The sequence below is a fragment of the Spea bombifrons genome, chromosome 2, assembly GCF_027358695.1.
Source record: "Spea bombifrons isolate aSpeBom1 chromosome 2, aSpeBom1.2.pri, whole genome shotgun sequence".
In the NCBI taxonomy this organism is placed as follows: Eukaryota; Metazoa; Chordata; class Amphibia; order Anura; family Pelobatidae; genus Spea; species Spea bombifrons.
Genome location: NC_071088.1, coordinates 66060008 through 66077317, shown reverse-complemented (window position 1 = coordinate 66077317; position 17310 = coordinate 66060008). Strand labels below are relative to the sequence as shown.

The 17310-nt window shown below is 37.9% G+C and overlaps 1 protein-coding gene across 1 annotated transcript in view; it reads left to right on the top strand.

Moving 5' to 3' along the window:
• Positions 1-17310, top strand: part of BRIP1 (BRCA1 interacting helicase 1) — a 101283-nt gene that overhangs the window by 12130 nt on the left and 71843 nt on the right. Inside the window, exons 7-8 of the mRNA XM_053454584.1 lie at positions 11613-11897; positions 16895-17116. Of these exons, the coding sequence (XP_053310559.1) occupies positions 11613-11897; positions 16895-17116 (507 nt within the window). The remainder of the gene's footprint in view (positions 1-11612; positions 11898-16894; positions 17117-17310) is intronic.

Here is a 17310-nt window from a genome sequence, read left to right as displayed (position 1 = left end):
TTCCAGACTTTAATTGTAAAAAAACAAAAAACCTTTTATCAAAGAGTATTAAGAAAGACAGAGTAAAATGGGATGGCAAGGCTAATTGCCTTGTCATTTTTATGTTTCTGCTTTTTCATTTAAAATGTTTAATAAAATAGCATGAATATATATATTTCTTACAAATACATGTAATATAATATAAAGCAGCAGATTAGGTAAAGTATACAAAATAATGCCCAAGTTTGAATATCATATTGTACAACTCAGTGGAATGTGATGATTATATATAAATCTGTAAATAATATATTAGTGCGTGCAAGAAGATCTCCACCCCAAAGAGATGCCAATTATCAGTTTGAAGAAGCTCTAAGTAAAGTAGTGACGCTACGTTATATGTGGGAGGGTTACAGGAAAGTAGCATCTGACAGCATGTCTAACATTTGCCATAAACAATAACCTGTCCCAGGTGAGATGATTAAAAAATAAAAAAAAATCCCTACAGCAAAGTATGTGGTGGCAGCACCATGCTGTGGGTATGCTTCACCAGCGAGTCTTTGATATATTGACAAATTGAAGTAAGAGTGGGTAGAGGAGGGGAAGTACTGAAACAAGCTACAGTCCACTAAAATCTCAAAGCCAGAAACTATTTCTTAATCACAAATGAGGTGCCTAAATGCATTCAATCTAGGTGTATATTTAAATGCCAATTTGAATATTGCATAAAGGGGAACACAAATATAGTGCTACAAAGTGAACACCCATAGATGTCACTGTTCAGTGTGCCTCCCGCTTGTGTTTGAGGTCAGTGCTTAATGATACCAAGTGAACTACATTATTGCAACCTTGTATTCAAATACAATAGTAACTTTTGTAGAGAGGATGAAACATACACTATGACTATATAATTTTGTTGAATTCGAATAGTAGCGGTATGTGGGTCACTCTGAGAGTGATGCTTGTCAGATTTCTGTGACCATTTTGCTTTAATTCATCCAAAAATAATTATTGTATTGGTTAATATAATGATGCCAACATGTCTGGGAGAAAAAAAAATGCTCCGTAACTGATAACACCATTTGCAGGCACTGGTAGGAATTCCTTTGTCCACTATTAACACCTCTGTGAGAGAGGTAGGGAGCAGCACATGTGCCTTTCTGTACACAGGATACATGAGAATTCCTGCAACATGTGAAGCCAATACCAGTGCGTTGTGCCATGCATTTTTCCCAGAGGACCATATTTACAATGAGGATGGTGGTTTGTGAGTGGGCATGGAAAATGCAGCGGTTGGTTCTGTTCAAGCAAGCTTACGGGTGGCCACAGGCCGTAAACAGAGCATGGGTTCTGTGGACATCCTGGCTGCAGAATGCTCTACCGTGATCAGGATGCTGCAGTAGAGAAGCATATTTGGATTAATTGAGGAGGCTACCCATATGCGGCCTGGGCCAGAAGCACTGGGATATGGAAGCCAGCCTAGAAACCAGTTGGGTCGTGCTGGCTGGGAAAAATGGATCTTGGAGAGTCCTGCGTGAAAGGTGTGAACGCGAAGTGCAAGTATGTGCCCAGCTCCTGTATCTTGGTAGTTTGAGATTTTTCCAAAGCATCTAGAAAAGAGTAAGTGCAGTACATGAAATTCCTTCTAGGATTTAAATATAATAGGTTGAAATAGACAGCTCTTTCAAAATAAGTGTTACATATATTGTAAATGTGACAGCTGCTGTTGACCATGTCAATCACAATAAATCATTCCCTCATTCCCACCGGTTACAGAGGCAGTCCGCAACAAGCAATTGGCACCCAACTCCTCAGATAATCTTTGTAATTGGTCTGTCTCTATAAGGAGACAGACGTACATGGCATCACAGAGGAGACACTGTAGCACAGTTTGCATACTGCAACAATAAATGTAATTTAGAGCCTGATCACTGTCTTGTGTTTTTTTTTTTTTTTTACATTTTATTGATTTTTGTAGTTATTTAGTCAATATATACCTTTTACAAGAGGGCAATGTATGGCTTCAAGTTGTGTAAGCTTTGCAAAAGTGAGACGGTGCACCTTCTTGTATCTTGAAATGTAAAGTATATATGATAGGTTGGAATGCACAGCTCTTATTTGAAAATACACTGATCAGCCATAACATCCACTGGGTGGGATATATTGGGCAGCAAGTGAACATTTTGTACTGAAAGTTGATATGTTAGAAACAGGAAAAATAGACAAGCCTAAGGATCTGAGCGACTTTGACAATTGTGGTGGCTAGTCGACTGGGTTAGAGCATCTCCAAAACGGCAGCTCTTGTGGGGTCTTCCTGGTCTGCATGGTCCAAGGAAGGGTAAGTAGTGCACCGGCGACAGGGTCATGGGCGGTCAAGGTTTGTTGATGCATGTTTGTTGTAGCCTGTATGGTCAAATCCAACAGCTCTAATTGCTGAAAAAGTTAATCTTGGTTCTGATGGGAAGGTGTCATAACACATTGCTGTTTGCTGCGTATGGGGCCATGTAGCCGCAGACCAGTTAGAGTGCCCATGCTGACCCCTGTCCACTGCTGAAAGAGTCTACAATGGGCATGTGAGCATAAGAACTGGACCACTAAGCAATGGAAGAAGGTGGCCTGGTCTGAATCATGTTTTAAATCACCTGGATGGCCGGATGCGTGTGCATCGCTTACCTGGAGAACACATGGCACCAGGATGCTCTATACGAAGAAGGCGAGCCGGCAAAGGCTTCGTGTGATGATTTGGGCAATGTTCTGCTGGGAAACGTTGGTTCCTGCCATTCATGTGGGTGTTACTTAGACATATACCACCTACTTAGTCATTGTTGCCAACCATATTCACCCTTTTATAGACAGTGTATTCCCTGATGGTATTGGTGTCTTTCAGCAGGATAATGCGCCCTGCCACAAAGCAAAAATGGTTCAGGAATGGTTTGAGGAACACAACAAGTTCAAGGTGTTGACTTGGCCTCCAAAGTCCCAACATCTCAATCCGATCAAGCATCTGTGGAATGTGCTGGACAAACAAGTCGGATCCATGGAGGCCAACTTACAGCACTAAAAGGAGCTGCTGCTAATGTCTTGGTGCCAGGTACCACAGCACACCTTCAGAGGTCTACAGTCCATGCGTCGAATGGTCAGGGCTGTTTTGGCAGCAAAAGAGGGACCTACACAATATGGCTGATCAGTGTGTCATTTATATTGAATGAGACGGCTGCTTTTTACTACTTCAGAGATTTACAGTCGGTGTGCAGGTACATACATTTTAGGCATATCAGAGTTTGAGATGAATCAAGTGCATCGCGGACTACAACAAGCACACAAAGAGCGTTGTTGACTTGGCTGACCAGTGCCTGATACCATATTTGGTCAAAGCAAAGCCAAAATTTTGTACAAGAAAGTTGCCATTTATTTAATACAAATGGTGGTGTTCGATTCCTTTGTACTGTATAAAAAAGCTTGCATGAGGAAGGAACATTTCTCCCTTTAATTCCAGCTAAAGATCATCCAAGATCAGCTTTTTGAAAACCCCCTAACCTGGTACTTCTCCTGGTCAAAGATATTGCAAGACTCTGCAGCAAACATTTCCCAAGCAGGGTTCCACTAATGGCCTCCAAAAATAAGCCACAGAAATATTGTAGCTTCTGCCAGAAAAAAAGCCGCAGATAGGACAGTAGCTTTTATTACCCCTCTTGCCCATCTCTGCCGGGTCTCTGTATCAGCAGAAAACATAGGTTTTAAGTTTAGTCTTGAATTTTAGTTGAAGGTGGATGTTCTTTCCTGGTGAGTAGGTGGGGATAACATTTTAATTTGTTTTGGTAGGGAATGAAAAATAGTTTTGATTTTAGTTAGCCTGCTTTCCAAATGAGTGCATATCAAGTGTCCAAATGCATGTAAATACTCGGAATTCTTTCTAAAAAATATGTACCTTTTTGTGAGGCTATTTTCAGCTGATGGGCTACTAAATAGTCCCGACTAAGATACAGGGCTGCAAAATGGGTGGAAAATGTAAATTCGGTAAAAGGCACGCGTGGGTTATTTCCAAAATCAAGACACTTACATTCGTATGTTTTGGTCAACTAAACTAGTTTATTGACAATTATCATAGGAGCATGTTGCAATTTTTTTTAAATGTATTATTCATACTAAATGTTAGAATGTACATCTAAAGGTTTTATCAAAAGGAAACCCTGTCAGTCCTTGTTAAATCAATATATCACTTGTGTGGATACGCTAAATTAGGGGAATCATGGTTAAAGAAACAGGGTAAAAATGCAAAAAAAAAAAAAAAAAAAAAAAAAAAAAGCTCCAGGTTTTTGGGTACAAAGAACCCTCCGTAAATAACAAGTTAAAGAGCCCCTCTGCTATCTGTGCTTTATACTGACCCATACCTATGCTGATTATATAATATACGCACATCCATAGATAGTGAGTTCTAAAATGTTCCTTTTAGCAGAGTTTTTGGAGAGGTTCTGTTTTGGCTTTATTCAAGGCCATATGGAGCCGGGGAACACATATTAGGGGCTTTGGAAGTGAAACTCTACTGCCAGCAGGATGCTCTTGATGAATTCTGCAGTGGCAAGTGACTTTGAGAAACTGGGGCAGCGATGTTAAGAAACCCCCCTTTACACCAGCTAAGAAAGTAAATGGTAAACGGAGAGAAGTGTAACAAACACTTGCAGTATCAAGAAACCGTCTGCGAAAAGGATCTGTCTTAATGTGCTAGCCCACTGCAGTTTAACATATTGCTTACAACCCGCACAATGGGGTCTGAGTGACTTGAGTTCCACATTCCAGGAGACTGGCAGTCTGTTACAATCAGAGCCCCAACTTTATACCAGGCTAATTTGCAGAGATGAGATGAAGAAAGTTACGGATTTGTATTACACACTCTCACCTGACACCGTATCCGATCTCTATCCTGTTGATTGACATCTTGAATAAGTTCTTTGAAGCGAGTTCCAGCTTAATTAAAACGTTTGCTCGGCTAGCAGTGATCTGTAAAAGCCTATGATAAATATTGAATCGGGTTCACCTGCTGGTTACTGTGAGTGGATAAACAGCTGCTTTGTGTGGCTTAATCATGGGGTTGTAACAGGGTAGTACAGCCCCTTGCGAAGAGTTAAAGAGTAGTTGAGAAGCTTTGGTAATGTCACTTCTCATATCCCCGCAGGGTGCCCTTGTGTGAGATTTCACACAACAGGGTATTCAGAATTGTAAGGCTCAGATGGCTTTTGTGACAGTATTATTTAGTAGATGATGATGCCCCTTTATTCGCGTTATCTATCCCTTGGTGCATGAGAGATCAAAGGCTCTTTGTTAATAGTTTTTTTTTTTTTTTTTTTTTTTAACGTGTCCTTTGGGGATTTTTTTTTTCTTGACTGTCCATAATAACAGACTGCATGCTGTACGGTATATTTTTTTGCCCTGGAACGTAGGTTGGTGGAAGGGTGCTCCTTCCTCTAGGGATAATATAGAAACATAAAATTAAACGGCCGGTTAGAACTGTTTGGCACATCCAGCATGTTGTTAATATTGATGGTGTATGTGCTAATTCGCTATACCAAAACCACAAGAGAGATATCTGCAAATATTCTAGTTTCAACGTATTAACCATCCATCTCTAGCCATAAGCACAATATAATTATGTATCGGCATACCGCACTTTAAGGACATTCACTCTAAGAACACTAGCGAATAAGGACTCCGTTGTAACTCAACCATTTCCCTGTTTACGAATGCTCTCTTCGAGAACAGACGCGTAGCAGCACCTCAGTTCATCTTTTGAGTGTCTTTTGTGTCTTTTTGAGGGTTTTATGTTTTGTGGTGGAAATGACCTGCCAACTGCAGTGCAATACATGCATTAATAAGTGAAAAAGGTACCACTTCCCTTTTAAGTGCATTTTGTTTTGCATACATGCTCTGGTCCCCATTGTGTACGTTAATGTGGGGTAAGTATATGTTTGTATGTATAGATACACACACACACACACACACACACATTATTGTATGCACTTTCTTTTCACTCTGTCGTCCTCTATTTTTTTTCTCTTTTTTTTAGTCCTCATCCCCTCCCTTACCCTGCACACAACACTATGTATTTTAGCATATATGTTTAGTATTTTCTGTATTGGCCAAGACATATATAATCATTTACATTTTTTAGCTATTTTCCAGTTGATTTAGTTTTTTTTATTTTATGGGTGACAAGTTATTTTGTCTTTTCTTTTTCTTGTAAATATTAAGTGTTCTTATTTCAACCTGCAGGGATTATTTATATTTGAAATTAATTGGAAGTTCCTTACTGAAGATGCAGTTGCCTCCATTAAGTTATTTTGACCTATGGTACAGCTTCAGAACAGTACCCAGGGCTACACAGGCCACTGTTATTTTATAAAGTGAAACTGAATGCTGCCACTGACAGACATTCTGACTGATGGAAGCTGATTCCTGGATGTCCAAGTGCTGACAGACAGGGATATTAAAATTATTTCCTTATTGCATTTTGTATGGAGCTGAACAAATCCTACGTGCCCAGGAGTTGTGATTCCTGGACGTTTTTATAGAGGGCGCTAACGTTTTTATACTATTTCTATTTATACTTTTTTGTCACTAAAGCGATGATTATGCCGTTTGGTTTAGTGATAATTTGTGCTATAATGGCGTACCTCTATACCTGCCAACTTGGATTGTGCCCTCTTCTCCAAAAACCAGTTCACCTAACTCAGCAGAACATGCAATAGCCAGTTGGAAGTATTCTTTGATATCTAGTGAAAAGGCAAATCTTGTATTTGCCTCATTTTCACACTGATCACTGTGTCTGATGTCATTTTTTTTCTTTTTACGCCAATTACTGCCTAACATGCTGCTGTTAATATTCATTAAGCGACTGTCACGAGCCTAATGTTTATTGGATGTGAATTCTCAACGACATGAGAGGCAGCTTTTCTGGAAAAGATGTAGTAAAAAAAAAAAGCTGAAAGGATTTCTGGTATTTGTTCCCTATTTTCAAGCCTTAGTTAAACAGACCTTTAGTATTTGTTTAACAGGGGTGTTAAAGTCAAAAGATATGCAGTTTGAATGCAGACCCCTATGTTTGTAAATTTCTTATGCAAATCACAGGTTTTGAAATAGTCCCGTTAACTGCCCTTTTTATAAGTGCAAGCATTGCATATTCTCTATTGTCTGGACTTGAGTTCAGCTGACAGAAACATAGTTTATTTAGTAACTTATTTTAAAGGAAAGCATCTGCTCTTTTATTGAATAGTATGACTAGTGCTGTTCAGGTCCACATTTTACTAGTTACTATAAAATCTAGCCTAACTCTGCAGCTTGATGACTCCCTTCAGTCCCAGTACAGGGAAACATTTGACATAAACCCCACTAAGCAGCCTTCTTATTAAAGGCTCTTTATTCTAGGCAGCTTTGGAAAATAGGCAAAATTGTTTTGACACGTAAGCTTAACCCCTTAAGGACAGGCTGTTTTTTTTTTATTTTTGTACCCTTCATGACCAAGGCTGTTTTTGTTATGTTTACTGTGTTCTCATTTAGTGTACCCATGCAAATTATATATTGTTTTGCTAAGCACGAGAAAACATTATTTTGATTATATCATCAAATTTACTATATAGAAAATGGTGACAAATTTGAAATTTTTTTTAACTTTTTTACTTATCTACAAAAAGCTAATGAAAAAACCTTCTAAATAGATTCTAATATCTGTCTTGAGTTTAGAAATGTTTTTTATGGAGCATATTGATATTTCAAAATCTTTTTTCTAGATATGGTCATTCTATGCCCATGTCCTATTTGGGACATCTTTGAAGCCGACCAGTTCGTCTTTACCCCCATCGAACCATACACTAATTCTACCACTAGCATTTGTTTAAGTTTGCGGTAGTAATGTTGCAGTGTTCTTTTCCCACACGCATTGTACTTCAGATATGAATTTACAGCTCATGGTATAGGGAAAGAAAAGTAGATAGAGCGCTATGATACAATTGTAACATAATATAACAAAATATTGTGCAAGTATCTTATCACAAAGGAAAAAAATTATACTTAGGTAAACCGTTAGAGGGTCCTGAAGAGCTTCATTTGAGAATACAATTTATCTTCCCTTCTTTTTCACTGGCTCATATTATATAGAGCATAAGGGAAATATGATATAGTGTAATTGGATTTTTAATCATATAAAATTGAAAAAGATTAAAAAGGCTTACTCTTAGCCTTTCTTTGCGGGTAATTCACGCGTAGGTACCTCCGGATGATGTCTGACCCAGGGGCTCTTCAAGCTTCAGCTCATGGTATAGATCACAACATCCCAGAGCGCATCAAATAAAGATCTTTACAGAGTTATGTTAACACTGAAGTCTGCATTGATCTTCGATGCCCTATCTAAAACAAAAAGACACCATCTCTTTAGTCATCCTTAGCCCTGAGATCTGGCAGCAATAAATTGTACACTCAATGACCAAAAGTACGTGGGCACCCTTCCCTATTATTTAATTTAGGGGTTTCAACCACACCCATTACTAACAGGTGTATAAAATCACGCACATAGGGATGCCATCTCCATAGACAAACAATAGCAGTAGAATTGCTCATACTGAAGAGCTCAGTTATGTTAAATATGGCACTGTCATAAGTCAGTTAGTGAAAAATCTGCCTTGGTAGATCTGCCTCAGTTCACTGTATGTGCTATTGTTGTGAGGCACAAATTGGTAGAGTCTGGATGGTCGGTCCTCTGTAGTATCACTAACTACAGAGGGCCTTTGGAAGCAACATCAGCACAAGCACTGTGCGTTGGGAGCTTCATGAAATGAGTTTCCATGGCCTAGCAGCTGCACACAGGCTGAAGATCAAAGAGTAATGCCATGCGTCGACTGAAGTGGTCTAAAGCAGGGGTCGAAAAATTTGTTTTGGGTCTTGGCTGCAGCTTTTTTTTTTTCTTCCCCAATCATGTTTTTATTTTCCTGTGACAAGGGCACATTTTAGAATAAAAAGCCTTAATCCTCATTTGACAGCCTTTCACATCAAAATAATAATTTTTTTTATTTTGTCCTCTATTTTCCTGGGAAAGATATTGCGGTATATGTAAGGGACACTGCCAGGTCAGCTGTTTCCGGCTTCAGCACTTACAAGAACTCCATTCATAACGTGTCCTTTTTATCCTTTGAGTGAATAAGTAATTATTCAATATAGAAAGCAGGATATTTGGACCTGGCTATTTAATGTGGCAGCAAACCGTAATGAAGGCTGCCTTTCCTCGCAACTTGAGAGGGGAATGTAATAATTCCAGCATGGCGGTAACTTAATCCAGTTTGACGGGCTGTTTCTTTGGCACATCAGTGAGCCTTTTATCCCAGTGAGTGACAGCTCCAGTGGGGTCACATTCACCTCCATTCTATCGCTTATTGTAATAATTTAATGGTGGACAAGGTTGAGTGGGAATGCGTGTAATCCGAAACTTGTTTTTTTTCTTCAGAGTGTAGGCTAAGAGACAGCTTGATCCCAAGTATTGTGGTGTAACACATGCCTTGGCTTAGCATTTATTTATGGTGGATACTCTTACTGATTGCAAATAAAAGAGAGAAAAATCTCAAGCCTTGTATGCTGTATTTATTGCAACCTCAGAAAAATAGATGCAAAATATGGTAAACTTGCTTGGTATGCTGATTATTATAATATAGTCATTTTTTGAACCCTAGCTGATACAGAAATTCCAAATTGGGTCTAGGCATAGCAATTAGTATTGTTTATAAACGTGTTGTAGTAGTATTATTATTATTCTTACTATACAAGTTTTTGTAAATTAAATTTATAACAAAACTAATAGCATACCATTTGTGAAATACATATACAACTGTTTCAAAAACACCAAGCTATTTTAAATATGACAACTAAAGATTACTTATTTTTTTATAAATACTTTTCTACTTTATAATGTGAAGGACCAGATAAGCAGTTTGGGACACAGGTGTATTTCACTTTAGAAACAAATAATGTTTTCCCCCCCCCCAGCAAGTTTGGGGGAGTACAACACCCCTTTAGACCTGCATCAAGCCTCCATGTCACATTTTAGGCAGTTTTCAGTGTCGGCTTTGATGCTTAGAAGGTAAGATCAGGTGTTCAAATGCTAATGGTGTACCAGTGCTTACGCCGAGCTCTGTTACACCAGACATGACAGTGTGGAGCCTGTGGCCGGCTCCTTCTGATTTGTGATATATATTAGGCTTTTTGTAAATGTGATACTATGTTCTTAGAGATGTCAAGGAGATAAATCTATATTTCGGGTAAATATCTATAGAAAATATAGTTTTAATTTGGATACATTTTAGTTTGTAGAAATATTGCCCTGTGTTAGATGATTGGAGGAAGGGACAGAAGTTAATTTGTATTACTAACGCATATTTCAGGCAAACAATAAGATTATAAATTTATCTAGGCAGGGCCCCTACTCACATCTTATTTCTGCAAATCCAAATTGCTACCTTTTATGTCATACTTACATGGTGCACAGCACTGTGATTTATGATGGCATTATATAAATCACTAAATAATGGAAAAAATATAAGCTATTACAATTTTTTAGCATTACCACCGAAAGTCGTCTGATTTATAGAATGTTTTCACAAGCTCTCACAATTTGAAGTGCTATCTCAATTGCTTCATAAAGGATCTTTTTATTTTCTAGTAGCCCAGGATTAATTCTTTTGCTGGCTTCCAGTACATGTATCACTATCTCAGGGTACCATCAATCTGGCTTTATGCACCTTAAGAGCTAGTAAACTGAGCTGTAATTGAAGATTTCTATCTCCTCCATTTACAGTTTGTCGCGTTTCCAGTTACAGTCTTTTAAATTGTGATGCGAAGAAAACCAGTTATGTATATACATATGTACACACGCTATCTACCCCTATGCAAAGAGCAATAGTTGCACTATGCAAATTACAAGATATGAGTCAAGCATCATTCTTATGCTAATAGCCTTCTTACTAGTTACTAATGTTTTACTGTTTACAAAGAGGAGCAAAAAAACCCAAAAAATAAAACCATGACACTCTGTTAGACATACGGTGCTTTGCTGTTTTTTTTGCTAGTGTCCTGGGCTTTTTAGGGTGTTCTGTAGCGATATGTAGAGGAAACATGGCAAGGTGGCAGCCATCCCATTTGGTTTAAAGGTTCTGGGCTATGCTGCTTGTGTGAGTGTCTTACATTCATTTCTGATTATATTTATTTATATATATATATATATATATATATATATATATATATATATACATTATTATTTTTTTTTTATTATTATTTTTTTCCTGTGGGTGGACCTTTTTGTCTTTCATTTTCCATACAGTCTATTTTGTATTGGACTGGACAGGCTGTAGCACACGGAGTTGATGTTGTCATCTGCTTCCTATATATGTTGGCTCTAAATAGCTGAGACACTTGGTTAAGCAAAAAAAAAACTATTACCGTCCCACTTATGCACATTCATGGTTACTTAACTTAAAATGTCGACCTCAAAAAAAAAACAAACAAACGAAGCATTCAATTTAAGATCTAAGAGATCATTCATTATTTCTAAAATAATATGAAACTGTTATCAAATTTTAATCTTTTGTTGTTTTTATTTTTAGTCTTCAGAACCATGCCAGAATTGTTTTTGTGGTTGTACCAAAATCCAGGAGAAAACCAAAGAAAGTTGTAAGAAGAAAGAAAATGGTGAAAAGCTGAGTGTGCCCAAAATATTTTTTGGTACCCGAACACATAAGCAGATAGCCCAGATTACTAAGGAGTTGCGGAGGACGGCCTATTCTGGCGTCCGTATGACTATTCTGTCTAGCAGAGATCACACATGTGTCCACCCGGAGATTCACAGTAACAGAAATGAAAAATGCAAGGAGCTTCTAGATGCCAAAGATGTAAGTAGTTTTGAAGATATGGGGGGGGGGGGGTTAGCCAAAACCTAGCCTTGGGTTTGTGTCTGAAGCCATTGTAACTTTTATAGAAAAAGTGCTTCACTTTGGTGTCAGAAGGGGTTTTCTCTTAGGGTCACTTAGGGTTTTTCATTATGCTAAAACTTAAAATTCACCTAGTTTGTAAAAACATTTTGTTCACTGGACATCATTAGGAATAAATGCTGGCTTCCTATGTTTATAACAGATACATTTTTATTCACCTGTGTAAACAACTTTAGAAAATTGAAAGTACTTGCATGCATCCAACCCTGTAGCTTTTTAAGGCTATATATAAAATAGGATGATAAAAGTGCTGCTTTATCTAGACTTGCTTTTCTAACCTTCCTAAATACTTAAGGTAAGTTATTATGTACTGCTCTTGTATACATGTTAAATAAATGCATTCCTGTTTTGCAATAGTGTACCATTTTCTCTAATTTCCCGATCAAAACCTTCCATTGGGGCCACTGAGTTTGTTCCCTCTGCACTTTGCTTCTCTGCCAGCCTTCCTTTTTTTTAATGTCACAAGAGATGCATGTGCTTCCAGTCTTAATGGGGATTGGGGGTGGTTGTAGCGGGTCAGACTCCTGTGATGTAACTGATATTAACCAGCTCCTCGTTTTGGTGGTTATGATACCTGAAACGTGTTGTAGGCATATGAATCTATAGTATTTTGGTTTTTCTACTGGTTTATGTATTAATTTTCAATCAATATCTGAAGTATACAATGGTCCATTCGTAAAAAAAAAAACCGCTCGGTTGACTGGAAAAGTCCGTTGGATTCCATGATCACTGCTTTCTATTTAAAAACTTGGAAATGTAATGCTCCTGTGTTGGAAAATGTCCCGACACTCCCATTAAGGAAGAATGCATATTAAAGTACTCTGTGAGTACTTTTAATATGCATTCTTCAAAATAAAAAACATAAAATGAAAGACTTACTTGACCTAGGAGTTGCAGCCCTGTTGCTGAAACTGGACTCCTCTTCCACAGTTTCCTCCATATTTTGTCTTCTTGAAGCAGTAACTTGTTCTGCTAATATTTGTTTTATATAAACAAGGTATGCAACAGCAAAATCATTTACAATACAAAAGTCTGCCCATATTACCTTGCGAGTTATACTAATATTCATCATTATATAAGTTTTGCTATAGTGTGCTGTCAGCCTATTTATCAACAATTACATTGTTGTACTGACCTTCTTAGCAGGCAACATTTTATGTGTATACTAATACAGAACTGAATTCTGAATAGCCCCTGCCAGTTCGCCGTGATCTCAGATTCATCCATATGAGAAGTATAGAATGCACTGGTACGTCCTAAGGGGAATAAATTCTGTAGAGCTAAGGAGACAATGTAAGCGATAGATTCCTAAAGATTAATATAAAATAGAGTCAAAGAGCCATGACAATTTTATTTCTAAGATTTTGCTCTTTCAGTTTTCCATCCCTGGCTTGTACAAAACATGTACTCTATATTGGTAATGTATGTAGGTGTTTCATTCGGTTGTAAACCGAAAGAAGGTGATGTTACTTGAAAAAGCACTTTTACTATATTGTCATGTTAAACTTGGAAGTGAATGAGGCAGATCCTTTCATTCCTTTCTTAAAGACAGACGATATCCAATGACTTGTGTAACAAGGGTGTCAGATGTCCTGTTTCATAGAAGCTCCTGTGTCACTGCTAATACATTTTACATTTGTAATCTCACCTCTTCAGAAACTCGTGCTCACCATCAAATAATAATAATTTCCACCTGTCTCCCATTCCAGCAGGAATTAGCTTTCAGGTGCAGCCACCTTATGGTTACAAGGCGTCAAGAGGGAAGGCACACCGGCAAACTTTGTTGATGCAGTCACCTTTAGCACTATAACCTATGTTGTACCAAAGGAGGCACGATTTATGCATTTTTCAGATATAACTGTTTAGTAACAGAAATTCTATGGCCTTAATATCAACTTTTTGCTGGATTTGTGTAAAGCTTCTTGTGAACCTTTTCGCTGTTTATTAGTGATCCCATGAAGAGTTAAAAGGTTGTTTAGGCTATATATTTATAGAGAATTGGTTAGTGAAATGTAACAATTTGATTGAATTTGGACTTCTAGTTTGTCACATTTGGGGCAGTAGCTGGTTGTAAAACAGCTTATCAGCACCATCTTTGTTCACAAACCATTTGTCTGTGCCATCTTTGCCCCCAAACAGCTTGTCAGTGCCCCTTATCAGCCTACTTTTGCCATCTTTGCTCCCAAACATTCTGCCTGTGCTGTTGTTGCCACCAAACATCTTGTCGGTGCCTCTGAATACCCTGGCTGTGACATCTTTGCCTCCGAACTCCTTGTCTGTGTCATCTCTATCCCAGAACACCTAACACATTCATGCTCACATACACACTCATGTTAGCACACACATGTACATACATCCTCATTCTAACATGCAATCATAATACCTTCCCACTCACTAGCTTGCTCACTAACTTCCTCCCAGATCAGACCAGCCCTTTGTGAACAGTTTCAATGAACTGTCACAGCAAAGCAAGAACACAGGGAGGTCATGCTATGTGACTCCATGGCAAAAGCAAGGCTGCTTCCCCAGGTTGCAAGCAGTATTATTTTCCATTTTTTTTTTTTACATCCTAATGGGCTTTTTGCCGCAGATTATAAGGACATGCTTGGACGTCCTAAGGGGAATGACAGCATATATTTTAAGTGAAGTGATTGGGTTGAAACTGTAACTTTCCTTTAAACTCTATTTTCAGTGAAGGCTAGAAGTATTTTATAAAGCACTTTTTAAAATAGTGAATGACTCTGATGCAAAACATACCTGTTCAGTAAGAAACACATCTGAGCAGTGATTCATATGTCAGAAACCAGCTTGCTTGAGACCAGCACACATAAAAAAGGCAGCTATGTCATCAAAAATATACCTTATGTGTTTTTTTATCATCGAAAGAGTACTAACGTACAAATAGGTTATAAAGTAACATTCCTGTATTGTAGCTCTTGAAAATTCCCTTTGCTTATATATTTTTTCCTCCTTTTATAATACAAGGCATGACATTGTAACCTTTTTATTTGCACAACATTATCACTTTTCCAAACCATTGCTTCTGTTTTGCATTATAAGTCCTTGTTCACCTTACAAGCTGAACAGACTGCCCCATTAAACTGCAACCTTTTATTTAAAAAAAAAAATGTATCCTGCAGGCTAGCAGTGATATAAATGGACAAGGGAAAAATCCATTACTTGGTACTTAGAAGGTGCTGCACTGTATACATGCTGTAAAATAAACTACTTACCTTCCTTCCTCACTGGCAGGAAAGTGCCCCCATAGAAATCAGTGGGAGGGTTTTCTGCACCTACGTGTGGGTGGGTCGTGTTAAGCTCCACTAGGAATCTGATGCGAGTCAGCGATGGAGCGTATGCACTGATGAGTAGGAGATGTGTTTGGCCTAATGCTCCTCCTGCAAACCAAGGAACTGAAATATTGTTTGCAGTATGTTAGGGCACTTGTTATTTCCAGGTGTGAAGGTTAGATTCAATGTAAAAAAAAAAATAAAAAAAAAAATTCCCAGACAGGGTGGTGGATCAGTGGAATGGTCACCCAGCAGACGTGACAAAAGTTAATACACAGAAGATTGTTAGCATGTATGGTATAAAGATAGTGTTAACAGTAACATAGGTCAGGACACATAGTACATAGTAGACACAAGTTTGTTGTCTTTCAGGTGGTAAAAACAATGGTCAGACTAAATGGTTCTGCAGTCCTTAAAAGCATTATGATTGGCTTTACTCAATAGACGGGATCATTTCCTTTTTTTTTTGTTCTGTACGTTAAATTTATACATTTTTATACCCTGTTTATACTTATTAACGTTTAGACAGATCATTGAAACAAAAGTGATTTGAAAAACAAAAATCCCCAGCTGTAATTAAATTAAATGCTATTAAGGTGACAGTTCCCTTTAACTCTCTGCATTATTCTCGTACAGTTCATTCTTCATTTTTTCCTTGTCTGATCAGCAGGTGAAGAGTTAAATCTCTGCATGATTTAAAGTGGTGTGCTGGAGTGTTTTGGTTTATGGCAAAGTGAAAGCAGCATATAAGCAAACATGGCCCCAATCCCCCCGGACTGTTAAATCATCCTTGCATTTCCTTCATTGATTTGGGAATCTTAAAATGTTTATAGGAACTTTATGGAGCCCCTAGGACATTTCAACACAAAGACGTCTTGGGTTATAACCACATTTCTGGCAGTGCCTGCGAAAGCTCTTTAAATCTAGCTGAATGTCCTCTTGCAAAATGCAGCCAATTGACAGGGCATCTGCTAACAGATTCTCTTTTCTAGAACATAAGCTACTTACAGTAACCTGTTCTTCGGAGCCAAGGCAATATGAAGGTTGAATTCTCATCTACAGGAATGATTTAAAGGGCCCTCCTGCTCCAGGATATCCTGCCTTCGGATACAGATCCATTAATAGTTGGAGGCGTGCAACAAAAATATGTTAACCCCATTATTGATTTTAAGTTATAGTTCATGTAACTGTAGTTCCCAAAAATAATTCATCTGGAGCACTTACACCCAAAATATATTTGGTAGAAAGGCTAGTGTTATGGGAACTCTTAATTAAATATGATTATGTTTTTTGTTTTTCTTTTTAAATTTATATATACACATTTTGCAGCTGGCACATCAATAGTTAACTTAGTTTCTGGAGGTATACTTTGCATTAAAGATTTGACTCCACTCCGGTTTCCCCAAGAATATTTAGTGTGTTGATAGTTTGTGTCCTGACATAATTATGACTGCAATGTTTTATTTAATTGATTACTACAATGTAAGCACATCAGTCAATATAGTGTTATCGGCGCATTTTTAAGTTCTACTTAATCCATATATTTAAACCATATTTTTCAGTAGAAAGGAAGTAACTCATATTATTATTATTTTTTTTACATTTTAGGGACAGACTTGCCGTTACTACCATGGTGCACAAAAAATGAGCGAGCAGCCTGTACTTCAATATAGGCTAGGAATGAATCAGGCATGGGACATTGAAGAATTGGTAGGAATGGGCATAAGGCTGCGTGCATGCGCTTACTTCGCTGCACGTGAGCTGATGAAAGAAGCAGACATCGTGTTCTGTCCTTACAACTATCTGCTGGACTCACAGATTAGGGAAAGTGTAAGTATAGCTTTGTAGAAATGTAATTTAAGATGCTGTTTGCTAATTCTTTCTCCACGCTGGATTACAGTCACTTCTAAATTTCAGTCAAAGTTTATGTGCAGTTTTGATAATGTTGTTTAATACATTCTTAAGCATTTTAATATGCATGTTAACACAAATAGCTATTCAGCCAATCACATGGCAACAACCCA